General features: G+C 46.3%; 1 protein-coding gene across 1 annotated transcript in view; it reads right to left on the bottom strand.

The window, feature by feature from the left end:
- CLDN7 (claudin 7) overlaps window positions 1-17,500 on the bottom strand; it is an 18,320-nt gene that overhangs the window by 660 nt on the left and 160 nt on the right. Inside the window, exons 1-4 of the mRNA XM_060685250.2 lie at window positions 17,310-17,500; window positions 3,466-3,630; window positions 1,209-1,293; window positions 1-720 (exon numbers count right to left, since the gene is read on the bottom strand). The exon at window positions 1-720 is cut by the window's left edge and continues 660 nt beyond it; the exon at window positions 17,310-17,500 is cut by the window's right edge and continues 160 nt beyond it. Coding sequence (XP_060541233.1) covers window positions 549-720; window positions 1,209-1,293; window positions 3,466-3,630; window positions 17,310-17,500 — 613 coding nt within the window. The 3' untranslated portion in view covers window positions 1-548. The remainder of the gene's footprint in view (window positions 721-1,208; window positions 1,294-3,465; window positions 3,631-17,309) is intronic.

Genomic DNA, 17,500 nt, shown 5'->3' with positions numbered 1-17,500 from the left:
CCAATGCCAATTCCTCAGAATTTGGGGAGTGGAGGAGTGGTTGGGGGCTTTCTTTAGATCAATCCGACCTTCCCTTCGGGCCACCCAAAGACCATCTTCTCCCGGTGGATCAGTTTATTAAAGGGGAAGATGAGTCCTACCCAGAAAACCTTACTAGCGCTTCCTCGATCTCGTTACCTTTCAGATGCGCTGGATGCCAAAGCCCATAATCCCCAGGGTCGAAAGGATTGGCGGAAGTCTTCCGTCTCCAATCTTTCCGGGCAGCCCGAGGAAAATACATCAAGGGGTTAACAATGCCCACCCTCCTCCCCTTCAGGGCCCAATCCCCAATGAAAATATTAAAATATCGCTTAATTAAAATAGGATCCCTATTTTTTTTTTAATGTTAAAAAAAAATCAACCGATTCAATCGAAGGAATAATAAAAACAGAGTAAAAGGCTCCCCAACGGGGGGGGGGGATTTAAAAGTCTTAGATGCCCAGTTGGGCAGCAAAATCCAAACTGTTCCAGGCTCAGTGGCACATGGGTCTTGGCAGTGGCCTGGGCATCTAGACGTATTCTCGGCTACTGGGGGGTTTGGAGATGGGCATCGCTGCAGGATACTGGCGATTTTTGTACCCGGCTTCGTTTCCTGGACACGAACAGGCGAGCATCCCGCCCCCCAGCAACGACAAAGCGGCACCTGCCCAGCCGATGAAGATGGCAGGGCCAAATTCGTACCTAGGGCAGAAAAGGAGATTTACCGTCAGATGGCAAATAACGGGGGTGGAGAAGTCCCTCTACCCCCTAAGATCCCCTCCTCACAAAGTTCCCCATTTGCCTGTCTCTGCAGCCGGGAAAGGGGGGAGGGGGAGAATTTGCTGGGTGTGGGAATTCTAGATGAAAAGAACTCTTCCCCGGAGCATTTATTGGGTGCTCTCCGGACATCACCTTGCTCCGGTGTTTTTCCCACGTTCTCGTCCTGTCTTGGAAGCAGCAAGACGGGGGGGTCGGGGGGTGCGAGGAAATGCCAGAGGTGGGGTGTGGAGGTAGGAGGGACCCCATCTCAAAAGGGGCACACTCCAAGTGGGCAGGGCCAGGGAGGAAGGGGTGGGGCCAGAAGAAATGAATCTTGGTTTACGGTCCGGAAGTTGTTGCAAGCGAGATGCACGACATTTGTGGGGGCCGTCTACCCCCCACCCCCACCCCAGTTTCTCTGGACAACGTACCTTTTATTCATGGGGGACAGGGGGTTGTAAAAATCTTGGACGATCTGGTTCGCGCTCCAGGAACAAGCCACCAGGGAACCCAAACCTAAGCAAGGTGGAGAATAAAAGGAAAGTCACAAAACTTGGTTTGATCTTGGTTTGACAGCTTTCTCCCCGGAGGTTGATATAAACTTGGGAACTGCAGCGAATAAATTTGATATTTTGGATGTTTTGCCATTATGGAGACCAGCAGGGTCTACTTCGGGCTTCTCTCTCTCTCTCTCTGTATCTCTCTCTCTCTCTCTCTCTCTCTGTATTTCTCTCTCTCTCTCTCTCTCTCTCTCTCTCTGTATCTCTCTGTCTCTCTGTCTCTCTCTCTGTATCTCTGTCTCTCTGTCTCTCTCTCTGTATCTCTCTCTCTCTCTCTCTTTCTCTCTCTCTGTATCTCTCTATGTCTCTCTCTCTCTCTGTATTTCTCTCTCTCTCTCTCTCTCTCTCTGTATCTCTCTCTTTCTCTCTCTCTTTCTCTCTCTCTCTGTATCTCTCTCTGTATCTCTCTATGTCTCTCTGTCTCTCTCTCTGTATCTCTGTCTCTCTCTCTCCCTCTCTCTCTGTATCTCTCTATGTCTCTCTCTCTCTCTGTATTTCTCTCTCTCTCTCTCTCTCTCTGTATCTCTCTATGTCTCTCTGTCTCTCTCTCTGTATCTCTGTCTCTCTCTCTGTCTCTCTCTCTGTATCTCTCTCTTTCTCTCTCTCTTTCTCTCTCTCTCTGTATCTCTCTCTGTATCTCTCTATGTCTCTCTGTCTCTCTCTCTGTATCTCTGTCTCTCTCTCTCCCTCTCTCTCTGTATCTCTCTCTGTCTCTCTCTCTTTCTCTCTCTCTCTGTATCTCTCTCTCCCTCTCTCTCTGTATCTCTCTATGTCTCTCTCTCTGTATCTCTGTCTCTCTGTATCTCTCTATGTCTCTCTCTCTGTATCTCTCTCTCTCCCTCTCTCTCTGTATCTGTCTCTCTCTCTGTATCTCTCTCTCTGTATCTCTCTATGTCTCTTTCTCTCTCTCCCTCTCTCTCTGTATCTCTCTATCTCTCTCTCTCTCTCCCTCTCTCTCTCTCTCTGTATCTCTCTCTCTCCCTCTCTCTCTGTATCTCTCTGTCTCTCTCTCTCTCCCTCTCTCTCTGTATCTCTCTATGTCTCTTTCTCTCTCTCCCTCTCTCTCTGTATCTCTCTATGTCTCTCTCTCTCTCCCTCTCTCTCTCTCTCTTTCTCTCTCTCTCTGTATCTCTCTGTCTCTGCCCTGGCCGCTTCTCCATCCCCCACCGTCGCCCTTACCTTCTAAGACTAGGCGAGGAGTGACTGGGACGGGAGGGCGAGGGGCGGGGCCAGCCAGTGGTGGGATCACCTGACAGGGAGCCACAGCAGAGGGCCCAAAGAGCCACATTCGGCTCCGGAGCCACAGGTTGCTGACTCCTGTGCTAGAGGATCTCAGGCAATGCTAAGTAAAGCCAAGGCAATGATGGCCGGCTTCTCTCAACGACGGAAGCAAAAGGCGGTTTGTTTTCACGGAGCCCTTTCGGGGGCAACCTGCCCAATGGGCACGTCGATCTCGTGCCGTGGTGGGATTCAAATAATTTTTAACAGCTGGTTCTCTGCCCTAATGACCGGCTGGGTGGGCGTGGCCATGGTGGGCGTGGCCAGGGGTGCGTGACAGGCAGCACTCGGCTTCCTGCACCTCCCTGGGAGCCAAAATGCGGCACATGGGGACTCCTGGAAGGGGCGGGGCGGGCCAAGGCCAGCCATCAACTTAACTACCGTGTCAGCACTCCAAACTACATTCGTTCCAGTGCTGACATAAGGAGGAGAAGAGGGGGCAGCTGGCAAGAGGACGCTTGACTTTTCACCTACTTATTTTCCCTGAAGATAATATCCCCTAAGAGATGAGATGGGAGGGGGAACATTCCTGGGAGCTGAAGTAGTAGATATGGGGAGAGTGATTTGGAAGATGGCCAATGAGACGCAGAGAATTGGGGAACGGAAAGGGAAGGTTTGGGGTCAGGAAGTCAGTGTTGGCTACGACATAATCGGGGACAGATTGTCGTGCTTAATAAATGAAAGATTTCATCAAAGACTATCTGTTTGGAAATGCCATTTATTTGAGACGACATCGAAACCTGACATACCGATTCGCCCAAACCGGCAGAATCCGGCACCACTGATCTCACGCCAACGGGCCGCGTCCCTGCCAGGTTGGGGACGGGAAGACGGAGGGAAGACAACTCACCTGCCACCAGGAAGATGATGCCGCCGGTCATGGCGATGCGGGCCTTGGTGACCTTGTTGTCGTCTCCGCAGCGGGTACATTTCATGCCCATGGTGGCGATGCCAATGGCGATCACTCCCAGGACGATGGAGATGACCATCAGCGCCCGGGTGGCTTGTATGGAAGCTGCAGGGAAGAGAGGCAGAGCCAGAAGGTCAGAGGGGGTCAGCAGCCGGATTCGGGGAGGGGTGTATAGAACTGTAATAAGTGTGGTGCGGTGGCCTAGAGGCGGAGCTCTCGCCTCACAATCAGGAGGCTGTGAGTTCGATCCTAGGTAGCGGCAGATATTTCTCTCTTTGGGCTCGGTGAGAATATAGCTGCTGAACAAAACTCCTCACTGGTGATAAGAAAGGCATCCGGCCAGTAAAACACTCAGCTCCATTCAATTGCCCAGACTCCACCCCGCAAGGGATTATGAGGACATTAAAAGACCAATATATATATATATATATATATATATAATAAGTCACGATAGGAGCAACTAAGATGATTAAAAGGCCTGGAGATTAAAATGTAGGAAGAACGGTTGCAGGAGAAAGAAAAGAAGAATTAGGGATGACGTGATAGCAATATTCCAGTATTTGAGGGGCTGCCCCAAAGAAGAGGGGGGGCGGGGTCCACCTATTCTCCAAAGGACCTGAAGGCAGAAGAAGCAACGGATGGAAACTAACCAAGGAGAGAAGCAACCTGGAACTAAGAAGAAACTTAAGACAATTAACCAGTGGAACTGCCTGCCACCAGAAGTTGTGGGTGCTTTCATCACTGGAGGTTTTTAAGAAGAGAGACTGGACAGCCGCCTCTCTGGAATGGGGATAGGATCTCCTGCTTGAACAGGGGGTTGGACTAGAAGACCTCCGGGGTCCCTTCCAAGTCTGTTCTGATTGATTGATTGATTGATTGATTGATTAATTGATTGATTGATTGATTAAAAGGTTAGAGAATGAGGCAACCGGGAGGCTTGGCTGCAGGAACGGGGGTCACCGGCACTGCTTTCTGGATACCCCAGCACCCCCTTTTTTGTAAGCTGGTCTCTTTTGGCCTCCCCAGTCGTGCCACTCTTATGGATAGCCACTATTCTCCAAAATCCACCCTGGCACCCCAATAGACACCCCACTTCCTCAAAACACAACCTGGCACTCCAATTAACACCCCAGCACCCCAAAAACCAACTCCGTCGGCATCCAATGCCCACTCCCAGCACCTGAAATACAGCCCAGCACCCTAATGCACACTCCAGCACTCAACTACCCCTCCCTGGCACCCCAATAGCCATCCTGGCATCCAATACCTACCCCAGTACTCCAGGATGCACCTCAGCACCCCAATACCCATCCCTGGCTCTCCAGAACCCATCCCGACATCCAATATCTACCCCCAGTGCCCCAATGCACCCCCTCCCATCACCCCAGCCTTCCGCATTAGACGCTTCTCCCCAGAGGTGGGATCACGATGCCTGCCAGCCCTTGGCACCCCCCACGGGGCAGATATCGGAGGGCGGAGCTTTGGCAGACCCCTCCCAGCACAGAAAAGTCGACGAAGGCAGTGTGTCTGGTTGGGTGTGGCACACACTTCGCAAGTGTTCTGGCTTAAGGCACCCAGCCGTGGGCACAGAGAGGTGCCAGGGAAATGCGCCATTTCAGGGAAGGGGAAGGGTGCCAAGGGGCATCGGCCACTGTAGGGGGGGGATGTCTTGCCCATGCTGAGAGTCAGGTGGCAAATAAATGCGAATAAATAGAAGAGCTTTCTCTCCTCTTTTGATAGGAAGGAAGGAGGGAAGGAAGGAAGGAAGGAAGGAAGGAAGGAAGGAAGGAAAAGAGAGGAGGGAGGGAGGGAGGGAAGGAAGAGAAAAAGGGAAGAAGGGAAGGAAGGAAAATGGGAAGGAAGGAAAGAAAAGGGGAAGGAAGGAAGGAAGGAGACAAGGGAAGGAAGGAAAAGAGAGGGAGGGAGGGAAGAAAGAGAAAAAGGGAAGAAGGGAAGGAAAGAAAATGGGAAGGAAGGAAAGAAGGAAGGGAAGGAAGGAAAAGAAAAAAGAGAAAAAGAAAAAGAGAGATGGAGGAAAAAGGGAGGAAAGAAAAGAGAAGAAAAAAAAGAAGGGAGGAAACGAGGGAGAAAAGAAGGAAGGAAAGGAGAGGGAGGAAGGAAAGAAAAGGCAGGAGGAGGAATAGAAGGGAGAGGAAGAAAAGAAGCAAAGAAGCAAAGAAGAAGAGAGGGGGAAGAGAGGAAGGAAGGAAGGAAGGAAGGAAAAGAGAGGGAGGGAGGAAGGGGAGGAAGGAAGAGAAAAAGGGGAAGGAAGGAAGGAAGGAGATGAAGGAAGGAAGGAAAAGAGAGGGAGGGAGGGAAGGAAGAAAGAGAAAAAGGGAAGAAGGGAAGGAAGGAAAATGGGAAGGAAGGGAAGGAAGGAAAAGAAAAGAGAAAAAGAGAAAAAGAGAAAAAGAGAAAGAGAGAAAGAGAAAAAGAGAAAAAGAAAGATGGAGGAAAAAGGGAGAAAGAAAGGGAAGAAAAAGATAGAAAGAAAGAAAAGAGATGGAGTAAAAAGGGAGGAAAGAAAAGAGAGAAGAAAAAAGAAGGGAGGAAACGAGGAAGAAAGGAAGGAAGGAAGGAAAGGAGAGGGAGGGAGGGAAGGAAGAAAGAGAAGAAGGGAAGGAAGGAAAATGGGAAGGAGGGAAGGGAAGGAAGGAAAAGAAAAGAGAAAAAGAGAAAAAGAAAAAAAGAAAAAGAAAGATGGAGGAAAAAGGGAGAAAGAAAGAAAGGGAAGAAAAAGATAGAAAGAAAGAAAAGAGATGGAGAAAAAGGGATGAAAGAAAAGAGAAGAAAAAAGAGAAGGAGAAAGGAAGGAAGGAAAGAAAGGAGAGGGTGGAAGGAAAGAAAGGGCAGGAGGAAGAATAGAAGGGAGAGGAAGAAAGGAAGCAAAGAAGAAGGAAGAGGGAAAAGAGGAAGGAAGAAGGGAAAGAAGGAAAGGAGAGGGAGGGAGGAAAGAAGGGAAGGAGGGAGGAATGAAGGAAAGAAAGAAGAAGGAAGGCACGAAGAAGAAAAACAGAGCCAGCCGGTATAGTGGTTATGGGACTGGACTCGGGTTCAAGAATCCCCCCTCAGCCACCAGGCGTCTCCAGGGGACTTTGGGCCTATTCCTCGCTCAGCCCAGTCTACTCCGCAGGGTTGTTGTCGGGGGGGAAAAGGAGGAAGCGGCCCTCTATATGCGGCGTAGAGCTCCCCCGGGAGGGAAGGGGAAAAAAAATAAACGCCCTCATTGCTGCCAAACGTCCCATCGATTCGTCTCCGTGTAATTGATTAGCTGTCCTACCTGCCAGGGTTGGTTTTCTGCAGGGAGGAGAGCTGAGCTAATAGAAGAAGGCTGGAAACCTAATCGATAAGTGGAGATGGGGGAGGAAAAGAGGAGAACTTTGGCTACTCAAAGGAAGAAAAAAAAGAGAGGGCCTTCGGAAGCCACGTGAGGGTGGGGCTGCCATGAGTCACCCCTAAGAGCACCAGAAACTCTGGGCCACCCCGTGGCACGTCGTCACCGGAGGCTCCGTCACTCGGCACCCAAGGCTGCCTTGCCACTCACGTGGCCGCCTCCGTCCGTCCACTCGGAAAGAGCACAACATGGAGCCCCCTGGTTGGGGGTCAGCGAAGCCCCCTCTGTCCCCAGTGCTCCCCCAACGCCCTGGGTTTGCCTTGCTAACTCCCACGTCCCTTTCTTTTTCTTTCTTTCTTTCTTTCTTTCTTTCTTTCTTTCTTTCTTTCTTTCTTTCTCTTTCTTTCTTTCTTTCTTTCTTTCCCTTCCTTCCTTTTTCTTTTTCTTCCTTCTCCTTCAATCTTTCTTTCTCTGTCTTTCTGTCTTCCTTCTTCCTTTCCTCCCATCTTTTTCTTACCATCTTTCTTTCCCGTCCTTCCTTCCTTTCGTCTCTTTTTCTTTTTCCTTTCCTCCTTCCTTGCTTTTCTTTATATTTCTTTTTCTTTCCTCCTTTCTTTCCCTTTCCCGTCCTATTTCTTTCTTTCCCTTCCTTTCGTCTCTTTTTCTTTTTCCTTTCCTCCTTCCTTGCTTTTCTTTATATTTCTTTTTCTTTCCTCCTTTCTTTCTCTTTCCCGTCCTACTTCTTTCTTTCCCATCCTTCCTTCCTTTCGTCTCTTTTTCTTTTTCCTTTCCTCCTTCCTTGCTTTTCTTTATATTTCTTTTTCTTTCCTCCTTTCTTTCTCTTTCCTGGCCTACTTCTTTCTTTCCCTTCCTTCCTTTCTTTTTCCCTTCCTTCTTTCCCTTCTTTCCTTCCTTCCTTATCTTTCTATTTCTCTTCCTTCTTTCTTTCCTTCCTTCCATCATTTTCTTTCCATCTTTCTTTTCCTTCCCTCCCTTCTGTCTCTTTTTATCTTTTTCTTTTTTCTTTCTATCTTTCCTTTTCCTTCTTTTTCTTCCTTCCTTTCTCTTTTCCTTCCTTCTTTTTTCTTTTCATCTTTCTTTTCTTCATTCTTTTCTTTCTCTCTCTCTGTCTCTTTGTCTGTCTCTTTCTTTCTTCTTTCTTCCTTCCTTCCTTCCTTCCTTCCTTTCACTCTCTTTCTTTCCAATCCTTATCATTGGCTTCTTTGATCCTTTCCTAGGTTTTCTGGCAATTTTTGCAGGATCATTTTAGACATTTTTAAAGACGCTTTTAGAGGCCATCGCCGTGAAGGCAATCTGAAAAAAAACTACGAAGGGTGGTACCCCCTCAGACCCTGCTGGATGAAGAAAAGGAGACCCATCAGCTGCCTATTACGTGGCATAAATCTGTTTATTGGCTGGTCCCAGAAGGGGCAGCGGCAACTTTGCAAATGAGTTACACAAGGAAGTAGGAAAAACATCCCGTCAAAAGACAAACGGAAGAGTTGACTCACCTGCTCGAGATGGGGCGGCTCGAGACTTTGAAAAAAGTAAAGTAAACTACAGCGCAGTCAAAAGTACACTGCACAAAGTAAACTGTAAAATGAAAATTAAGGGGAAAAACGCAGGCGGTCCTCGACTTACGACCGTTTCGTGACCGTTCGAAGTTCCAACGTCACTGAAAAAAGTTTTTTCACATACAAAAAAAACGTGGTGAGAAAAGGTTGCAAAAAAACCAGGGCCCCAAACTCACTCAATGTCTCGCTTGGCGAGGGAAATTTGGGGAGGGGGGTGTCGGTTGGGGCCATAAAAGTCGAGGATCAGCTGGAACGTCCAAAGTGTAAAATAAAGTAAAGTCAAATAAAAATAAATCAAATAAATTGTGGCGAAGAAAAGCGCACGGATAAAGCCGGGAGGCGTAAACGTGTTTCTCCGCCTCCGTCCATGTTTGACTCAGAAAAGCCAAAATAAATAAGTTAATTCCAAAGCAAAGAAAGGCTTGTACTATTCTTAAGCACAAACTGATCCTTCCCTAGACGGAGTAAATGACGTTCCTTGCAACTTCCTGGAGGTGTAAAACCAGCCCATATATATTTTTTTTAATAAAAAAAGAACCATTTGCTTGAAACAGGGGGTTGGACTAGAAGACCTCCTGAGGTCCCTTCCATCCCTGTTGTTCTGTGATTCTTCTTTCCAATCACAGCCACAAATCCTTTTCTTACTTTTGCGCCATTTTAGGCCTCCCTTCTTGATAAACCCAGATTAATCTCGAGACGCTCCGCACGCCACAATCTGGGTTTAATCATAATCATAATCGTAAGTTTATTTGTCAAGCGTATATAAGATAACAGGTAACAGTATAAACATAATTTGGAATACATGAAACGAGTAAGTGAAAAGGAATATTAGGACAGGGACGGTAGGCGTTAAACTTGAACCTTAAGTTTAATTGCACGCTTAGCCAGAAATAAGCCACGATTGATGGGTTAATCCACTCTCGTTTCCTTAAAAAAAAGGGGGAACCTCTCCAGCCCGCTGCAGTGAGTCACCGGCTTGGCGTGGCTCAGCACAATGGAGTTGTCACTCACACACACACAAAGACACACAAAACCAGATGGGGGAAAGGTATCCCTGCTCAGTTTCACCTTTGCTCTCTCCGCAACGGATCCAGGTAACAAAGTCTGCGGGATCCGTTTGTACACGACAACTATAAAGCCGCACCTTGTCTTAACAACTCCGTGGAAAAAGAGCCACGGCAAAAACTCAGAGTATTTGTGTGAATCAAATTCCCCCAGCCCAAAAGGCAAAATGTTTTATTATTTCTCGGTCAAATGGATATCCATGGGAAATGGATAAAAGGACACGAAAACGTCAAGATTTCGAACCCTCGGCAGATGTGGGGTGCAAAAAAAAAAAAGGGGGGGAGCAGGGCAGGGGGGACAAAATCAGGCCACCCCACCCACACTCAAACCTCGGGGTGTGTGGGGGGGAAGCCCCTCCTTGAGTTGTCACTGAATTGCAGGTCAAAGAAGCAACAGAGCCAAAGCCTACATAAACAAGCTTTTCATTAATTCATGATCGAGTTCAAATGAAATCGAATAGGAGCACCTGGTGTTTCCCCCCCCCCCTTTTAATGCTGGACGTTGCCTTCCTTGTCATCTCAGCCATAGTAATTGGGGGGGGGGTTTGCAGTCCCTGGCTTGTAGCACAAAGCTCCCCCCCACTCACCCCCAAGGAGAGTCCGAAGCCTTTTCCTGCTTCGGTAAGTTTTATGACATTATAAACTATAATGACGGTTTGTATGTCTGCCGTAAACTCCAATGTGTATCTAAGACTAAAGTCTTACTTTATTTCCTTTGGGATGAGGTCATCTGTCTTTTGTCCTTGCCTATCATCTCTCTCCTGCTTGGGTAAAGGGGGTTGGACTGGAGGACCTCGGGGGGGTCCCTTCCAGAGATGAAATTCAAAATTTTTCCCTACCGGTTCTGGGGGCGTGGCTTGGTGGGCGTGGCAGGGGAAGGGTATTACAAAATCTCCATTCCCACCCCACTCTGGGGCCAGCCAGAGGTGGTATTTGCCGGTTCTCCGAACGACTCAAAATTGCCGCTACCGGTTCTCCAGAATCTGTTAGAACCTGCTGGATTTCACCCCTGATCCTTTCCAATGGTATTATTCTGTTCTGTTATTCTTTCTACAGGTCAAAGAAAGTCCAGAATGGAGTAGGATCTCCTGCCATGGGCACGGGGTTGGACTAGAAGACCTCTAAGCTCCCCTCCAATCCTATTATTATATGATCTATCTATCTATCTATCTATCTATCTATCTATCTATCTATCTATCTATCTATCTATTTACCTACCTACCTATCATATCCATACATTGTATCTATCCATCCATCCATTCATCATATCTATATCTATATCTATCTTCTCAGCTTTATCTATCCATCTATCATCTATCTATCTATCTATCTATCTATCTTTCTTTCTCTTTCTTTCTTTTTCTATCTATCTATCTACCGTATTTCCCCCCAAAAAACACCTTGTCTTATATTTTTTTGAACCCTGAAATAAGCACTTGACCTTATTGCCATGTCTATCTATCTATCTATCTATCCCTCCATTCTTTTTATGCATGTAGGTATCTATATATGTAGGTATCTATTTACCTATCAATCCTATCTATCTATCTATCTATCTATCTATCTATCTATCTATCTATCATCTTTACCTCTTTAACTCTATCTATCTATCTATCTATCTATCCATCCATCCTCCACCCATTTTATGTATCTATATATGTATCTACCTATATCAACTATCATCTGTCCATCTCTATCATGTTTCTATCTTCCTCTCATCCATCCATCCAATCAATCAATCAGTCTATTATCCATTTATTTATCTATTTTCTATCTATTTCCTATATATTTTTAACGACACCCCGCAGACACCCGTGGGAAATCCCGTAGGTAGCAATTCTTGGCAGTAAATCCAGCTGAAAACCCCCAATCTTGTGGGGCAGGCAGGGGGAGAAAAAGGGGGGGACCCTCCAAGGGGCAGCCTTCCCCCCCTTCCCCAAAACCAGGGGCCTGTCCGTCCGTCCCCCTCCGTGCTCCCCAAATGCTTTCAAAACCAACTGTGCCAGTTGCTTCCTTCCAAGGAAATGGTTCATCATCCAGCTGGGCTCCACCCTTCCCTCGCCCCACAGGGCCCTCGGTGGCAAGGTGACATCACCCCTCCCCTGCGGCAGGTGTGCCAGCAACTGCACTCGGGCACAAGGTCATCGCACACACAAAACCAAAGCAACGGTTACCCTGAACAAAGACGGCGAGCGCCGTTTCGACGAAACCAATGAGCCGCCACCGCAGAACATTTTTTCTACGGCTACCCTTTTTTGTGCGTGTGTGTCTCTCTGTTATTTGTGCGTGTGTAAAGGTTGAAGGAGGGGTGGGTGTGGGTGTGAGGAACCAGGATTCCTCGGCTTGGAGGAGGAGGGGGTCCTCCCTGTCTTTTTCCAGGAGCCCCAAATTTCTCAACTTTCGGGGAAACCGAACGTTCGTTTAATCCACATTTTCAGCTCAAAAAATAAAACCTGATTTTTTTTTTCCTTTCCCCACCCCTTTTGCAAAACACAAAACACATACACACATTTTTCTGATGCACCCCTTCTCTTAAAAGGACGCCCACTTTTGTGAGTTTTTTGGGGGGGGCCACCGTTACCCACCCGCCTCTGTGCCCAATTCCCACCGTCCCTCCTGGCACAACGGAGTCCAGCTTTGGATCACACCTGTGAAATGAGTCCAGGATTCCTCTGTGCCCACCCACCCCCCTCTTAAACCAAGCGCCCCCCCACCCTCCAGCTTCCCTGTCCTTTGCCCTATTCCTGCCCTGGCTGGCTGACCCCAAGGTCGCCTTTATCCCAGAAGGTAAACTTCGGTTTGTTTTCCCAAGTAATGAACCCGATAAGGGTATCAGGTGTAAACTTTGGTTTTATAAACAGAGATGAGAAATTTTCAGAATGATCTCGCTGGGGGCATTTCACCGAACTGGCGACGGGCATCCTGGCATCTAACTTTATGCCCGGGAAATAATGGCTTAACTCTTCCCGTTTTCTTCCCACACCTGTCACCAGAATTTTTTTACTTCCTCTCCGGCTCTTCGGGAAGTCCCGAAGACCGATTATTATTTTTTTTTTTTCACACCTGCTTCACCCTTCCCGACATGCATATTAAAACATTGCTCCATTCTGGAAAAGATCCCCCTCCAAATTTCCTCATTCTAGGCCAGGCTTTTGTCTCCACGACTAAACCAGACTTGTTGAGGTCACTCAGTTTGCCAAACTTTGTTTTTACAAGAAGTTTTGCAAAGTCCTTTCGAAAGCCAAAGAGGAGAAACAACACAGAAATGCAGAAAGAGGCCAGGAAGGAACTTCGCGCTGCTCCGTTCTCTGTTTTTAAACTTCTTTGTAATTATTATTATTATGTAATTATTTCCCTTTTAAAAATTTCACGTGACTTATTTTTATTTGATTATTTGCATCTCATCTGACTATTTTTATGTTATCTTTTTTATTTCATTGGACTATTATTATTTTATTAAGTTTATTTCATTTGATTATTTTTTTATTTCATTGGACTATTTTTATTGGATTATTTGCATCTCATTGGACTATTTTTATTTTATCTTTTTTAGCTCATATGGCTATTTTTACTTTTATCTTTTTTATTTCATTGGACTATTATTATTTTATTTGGTTTATCTCATTTATTTCATTTGATTATTTTTTATTTCATTGGACTATTTTTATTGGATTATTTTTATCTCATTGGATTATTTTTATTTTATCTTTTTTAAATTTCATTGGACTATTTTCATTTTCTCGTTTTTATTTCATTGGACTATTTTTATTTTATTGGACGATGTCGTGAAGCTTTCCTGACCTGCTCCGAAAGAGTTGCCATGATGTTTTATTTCCAGGATCCAATCTGGATCGGTCACCGGGATCCAGAGTTTTTTTTGTTTGTCTGTTTGATTTGAGCATTTTTATTTTACTTGACTATTTTTATTTGATTTTATTTCATTTCATAGGATTAGTTTTATTTGGCATTTTTGTCTACCTATCAAATCCTTTCCAAGCACCTGGGACAGGCAGATGAGGACGTTTGATCGTTTTACAGATTTTATTTATTTCTGTTTCCTTTTATTCTTTGTAGTTCTATTTTGTTTTGATTTCCTGTTATTATTTTTACTTCTATTTTACTTTTATTTCATGTTATTATCTTTATTTCTATATTTTTATTTCACTTTACTGTTTTTATTTATTTTATCAATTTGTTTCTGTTTTATTATTTTGATTTCATTGGACTATTTTTATTTATTTTATTTTCGATTTCTATTTGATTTCACTATTTGGATTTCACTTGACTATTTTTATTTATTTTATCATTTTAGTTTCCGTTTGATTTTATTGTTTGGATTTCATTGGACTATTTTCCTCGATTTTATTCTTTGGATTTCTATTTGATTTTATTCTTTCGATTTTTGATTTTATCGTTTTTATTTTAGCAGGCCAACAAAGCTACAGCAGAATGCCAACCTAAGCAGGGGCAAAAGAAAAGAAAGAAAGAAAGAAAGAAAGAAAGAAAGAAAGAAAGAAAGAAAGAAAGAAAGAAAGAAAGAAAATTGGAGAAATTTTGGAGTTGGCACCCAATTCTCACCCAATTCTCTCCCACTGCATTCCATTCTCCGGTTAAAAATAACAACATTCAGATAAAATCCTAAATTCTTTGGCAAAGAAACCCCCGCATAAAAATTGGCCGCCGGACCAATGGACAGAACTGCGCTGGGCACAGACGGGATGCCATCTTGAGAAAAACCAAGTTTGTAAGGGAGGCTCCTTTAAAATCAGGAGTTGCTGAGGATGATGGTTTATTTTTCCCTCGGGAGAAAATCTCCCACGCCTCCCAATTTTCAGAGAACCAATCTGAGCTTCTGCAGAACCAGCGGTGACCTCGAAGGAGATTTTTGGATTGCAATAAGAGTTATTTTGCCAACTTTTAATACCGCCCCAAAATCACTCGATAGCGGAGAGGGGCAGCCTATAAATTTAATAAATGCAATCGATCAATCAATCAAATCCAACCTGGCTCGATTCGCCAATTCAGAATTTCAGCAGCTTCATTCATTTAAAAGTGTTTTTTTTCCCCCTTCTTCTTCTTCTAATTTCGGCAACTTTTCAGATGTCTTTGAAAATACCTGGCTTTTTGTAGCATCCCTGTCAAAACCTGGCCAATTCCTGGAATAAATTAATCAATCAATCGATTGGTGCAATTTAGCGCTCCACGATAAGGTAGCGTTTCTCAAACTTGGCTACTTTTAAGACGGGCGGACTTCAACTTTTCTCCCCTCTCTTTTAATTTTTCTCCCCTTTTAATTGTTTTAAACTGAAATTTTAATTTGTTTTAAACTATTGGGATTTTTTTAATTGTCTTGGGCTAAATTATTCAATTTGGTTTTAAATTGTTTCTAACTTTTGTATTTACGTATTTTATCCTGTGCCTGTTCACGGCCCTGAGTCCTTCGGGAGTAGGGCGGTATATAAATTTAATAAAACAAACAAACAAACAAACTCCCAGAATTCCCCTACGCTGCTTTTATATAGCACTAAATTGCAAGCCAATTCACCTGGCTGGGGAATTCTGGGAGTTGAAGTCCACGGGGAGAGGGGGGGGCTTAAAATTTGGCCAGGTTGCAAAAAAAAAAAAAAAAACCACGGCTCGAACCTGCTTTTTTTCAGCTCTAATTTGCTAGTCTGAACTCAAGTTTGAATTTGGCAAACCTGGTCACCTGGATTTTTCAGCACCCTGACCTGTGATTCTTTCCCCGCCCCAGCCAGGTGTGTTATACCGAGGGTCCCTGTTTGGGGAAAACCAGAGCCCAGCCCCATCGTCTTTTCTGCGCAAGAGAGAGCAAGCATGCAATCCCTTCCCTCCCCTCCCCCCCCTTTTTGCCCCACCTTCTTCAAAGACCGCTGGGGTGGGGGGAGGGGAAGGAAGGGGGAAAGTCATCCTGAGCCTTTTGTTGCCTTTAAAGGTGTGGCAGAGGGGGGTGGGAGGAGGAGGAGAGAGGAAGGGAGGGGAGGGGAGGAGAAGGCCCAAGCAACTGACCCAACCTGCCCTGGCAGTTTTTTGAGAAAGGAGGAAAGAAAGAAAAAAAAGAGAGAGAGAGAGAAAGAGAGAGAGAGAGAAAACTCACTGAAAAAGTGGAAGTTATTTTTTTTTTCCTTCCTTCCTTTCTTTCTTTCCGAACAAGAAAAATTAAGGAAGGTAGAAAATCCAGGAACAGGTGCTTGGAAGAATTCCAAAGATTGGGAAGATGCTGGATATGGGGAGGGGGGTGGGCTGTTGGGGGAGGGATGGGCCGCCTTGTTTGCCAAAGCTGAATCGCTTAAACCAGGAATTACATTTAAAGCACCCAGAAATCTCAATTTAAGACTTTTTTTTTTTGTTTTTTAGAAAAAAAAAAAGCCGGAGGGATCTTGTTGCAAATGGGGAGGGGGTTTGGGAAGAAAGGGGGGAGGGCAAAGAGGGGAGGGAGACCCCCTCCCCCACTTCCCAGAGGCGCGCTGTCCAGCAGGTTCCCACGACCCCCAACAGCCATGGCAGAGAAAGAGTCGCCCAAGGGGGTATTGGGGTGGGCTTCGAGTGGCTTGGATGCCACCCACCCACCCAAAAATGGTGACTCGCTGGCCTTCCAGCGAGTAGGAAAAGAATAAGAAAAGACCCCCCCCTCACGAGGGGACAGGGGGCTATTTTAGAGGGGGTTGGAGAAACCCCCGAGACAAAAGTGCCCCGGGGCATGCACAGAGTGCGTTGCTTAAGGCTGGCTCCCCACGACCCGCGAGAAACCCCGCTTCCTCTCCTACCCCCCCCTCTCCCCCCGAAGAGCCCCTCCAGCCGCCGCGATCTCGGCCGGACCGCGCCCTGCGCTCTTTGGCAGCCCCGATCCGAAAATTCCCCTCCACTTCCTCGCGTGTTTTTCCCCCTCCAGCCACGGTTTAAAAAGGGGGGGATCACTTTCGCCTCTCTTACTCACTCTCTCTCTCTCTCTTTCCTTCTTTGTCTTTCTTTCTCTCTTTCCTTCGTTCTTTCCCTCTTTCCCTCCTCTCTTTTTCTCTCTCTTTCTCTCTGTTTCTCTCTCCTCTTTCTCTCTCTCTTTGTTTGTTTCCTTCTTTCTTTTTCTTTCCTTCTTTGTCCTTCGTTCTTTCCCTCTTTCCTTCTTCTTTTTCTTTCTCTCTCTCCTTCTCTTTCTCTCTCCTCTCTCTTTGTTTCTTTCTTTCCTTCTTTGTCTTGCTCTCTTTCCTTCGTTCTTTCCCTCTCTTCCTTCTTTTTCTTTCCTTCTTTCTTTCTCTTTCTCTCCTTCTCTCTCTTTCTTTCTCTGTTTCTTTCCTTGTTTTTCTCTCTCTTTCCTTCGTTCTTTCCCTCCCTTTCCTTCTTTCTCTCTTCCTTCTTCCTCTTTCCTTATTGCCTTCTCTTTCTCTCCTTCTCTCTCTTTCTCTGTTTCTCTTTCCTTCTTTCTCTCTCTTCCTTCTTTCCTTCTCTCTCTCTCTCCTTCTCTCTCTCTTTCTTTCTCTGCTTCTCTCTTTCCTCCTTTGTCTTTCTCTCTCTTTCCTTCTTTCTTTCTTTCCTTCTCTTTCTTCCTCTTTCTCTCTTTCCCTCTCTCTCTCTCTCTCTCTTGCCTCCGGGCGCGCCCGACAGGTGAGGTTTCCTGGCTCCCACGCGTGGGCAGCGGCGCCCGAAGGCGCGAACCAACCTCGCGGGCGGCTTGAAATCCGCGAGCGGCGGGGTCGAAAGGGCGAAGGCGCGGCCCGACAGGTAAACCCAACAGGTGTGTCTCTCTTTCTGCCTCCCCCCCCCCACATCCCCGCGTGGGCGTCCTCCCCACTCACTCACCGCCCAGGGCCAGCATGGAGTCGTAGACCTTGCACTGGAGCTGCCCGGTGCTCTGCCAGACGCACTCCATCCACAGGCCCAGGTAGTAGGACTGCGCCGTGATGATGCTGCCGTCGGCGAAGGACGAGACCCGCCACTGGGGCAGGATCGTGGCCGTCAGGTTGGCGATCAGGCCCATCAGGGCCAGCACG

Source organism: Pantherophis guttatus, chromosome 4, assembly GCF_059756535.1.
Source record: "Pantherophis guttatus breed Tessera chromosome 4, ASM5975653v1, whole genome shotgun sequence".
NCBI classification, from domain to species: Eukaryota; Metazoa; Chordata; class Lepidosauria; order Squamata; family Colubridae; genus Pantherophis; species Pantherophis guttatus.
Note: the sequence above shows the minus strand (reverse complement) of the source record. Positions and strands in the feature narration are given on the sequence as shown.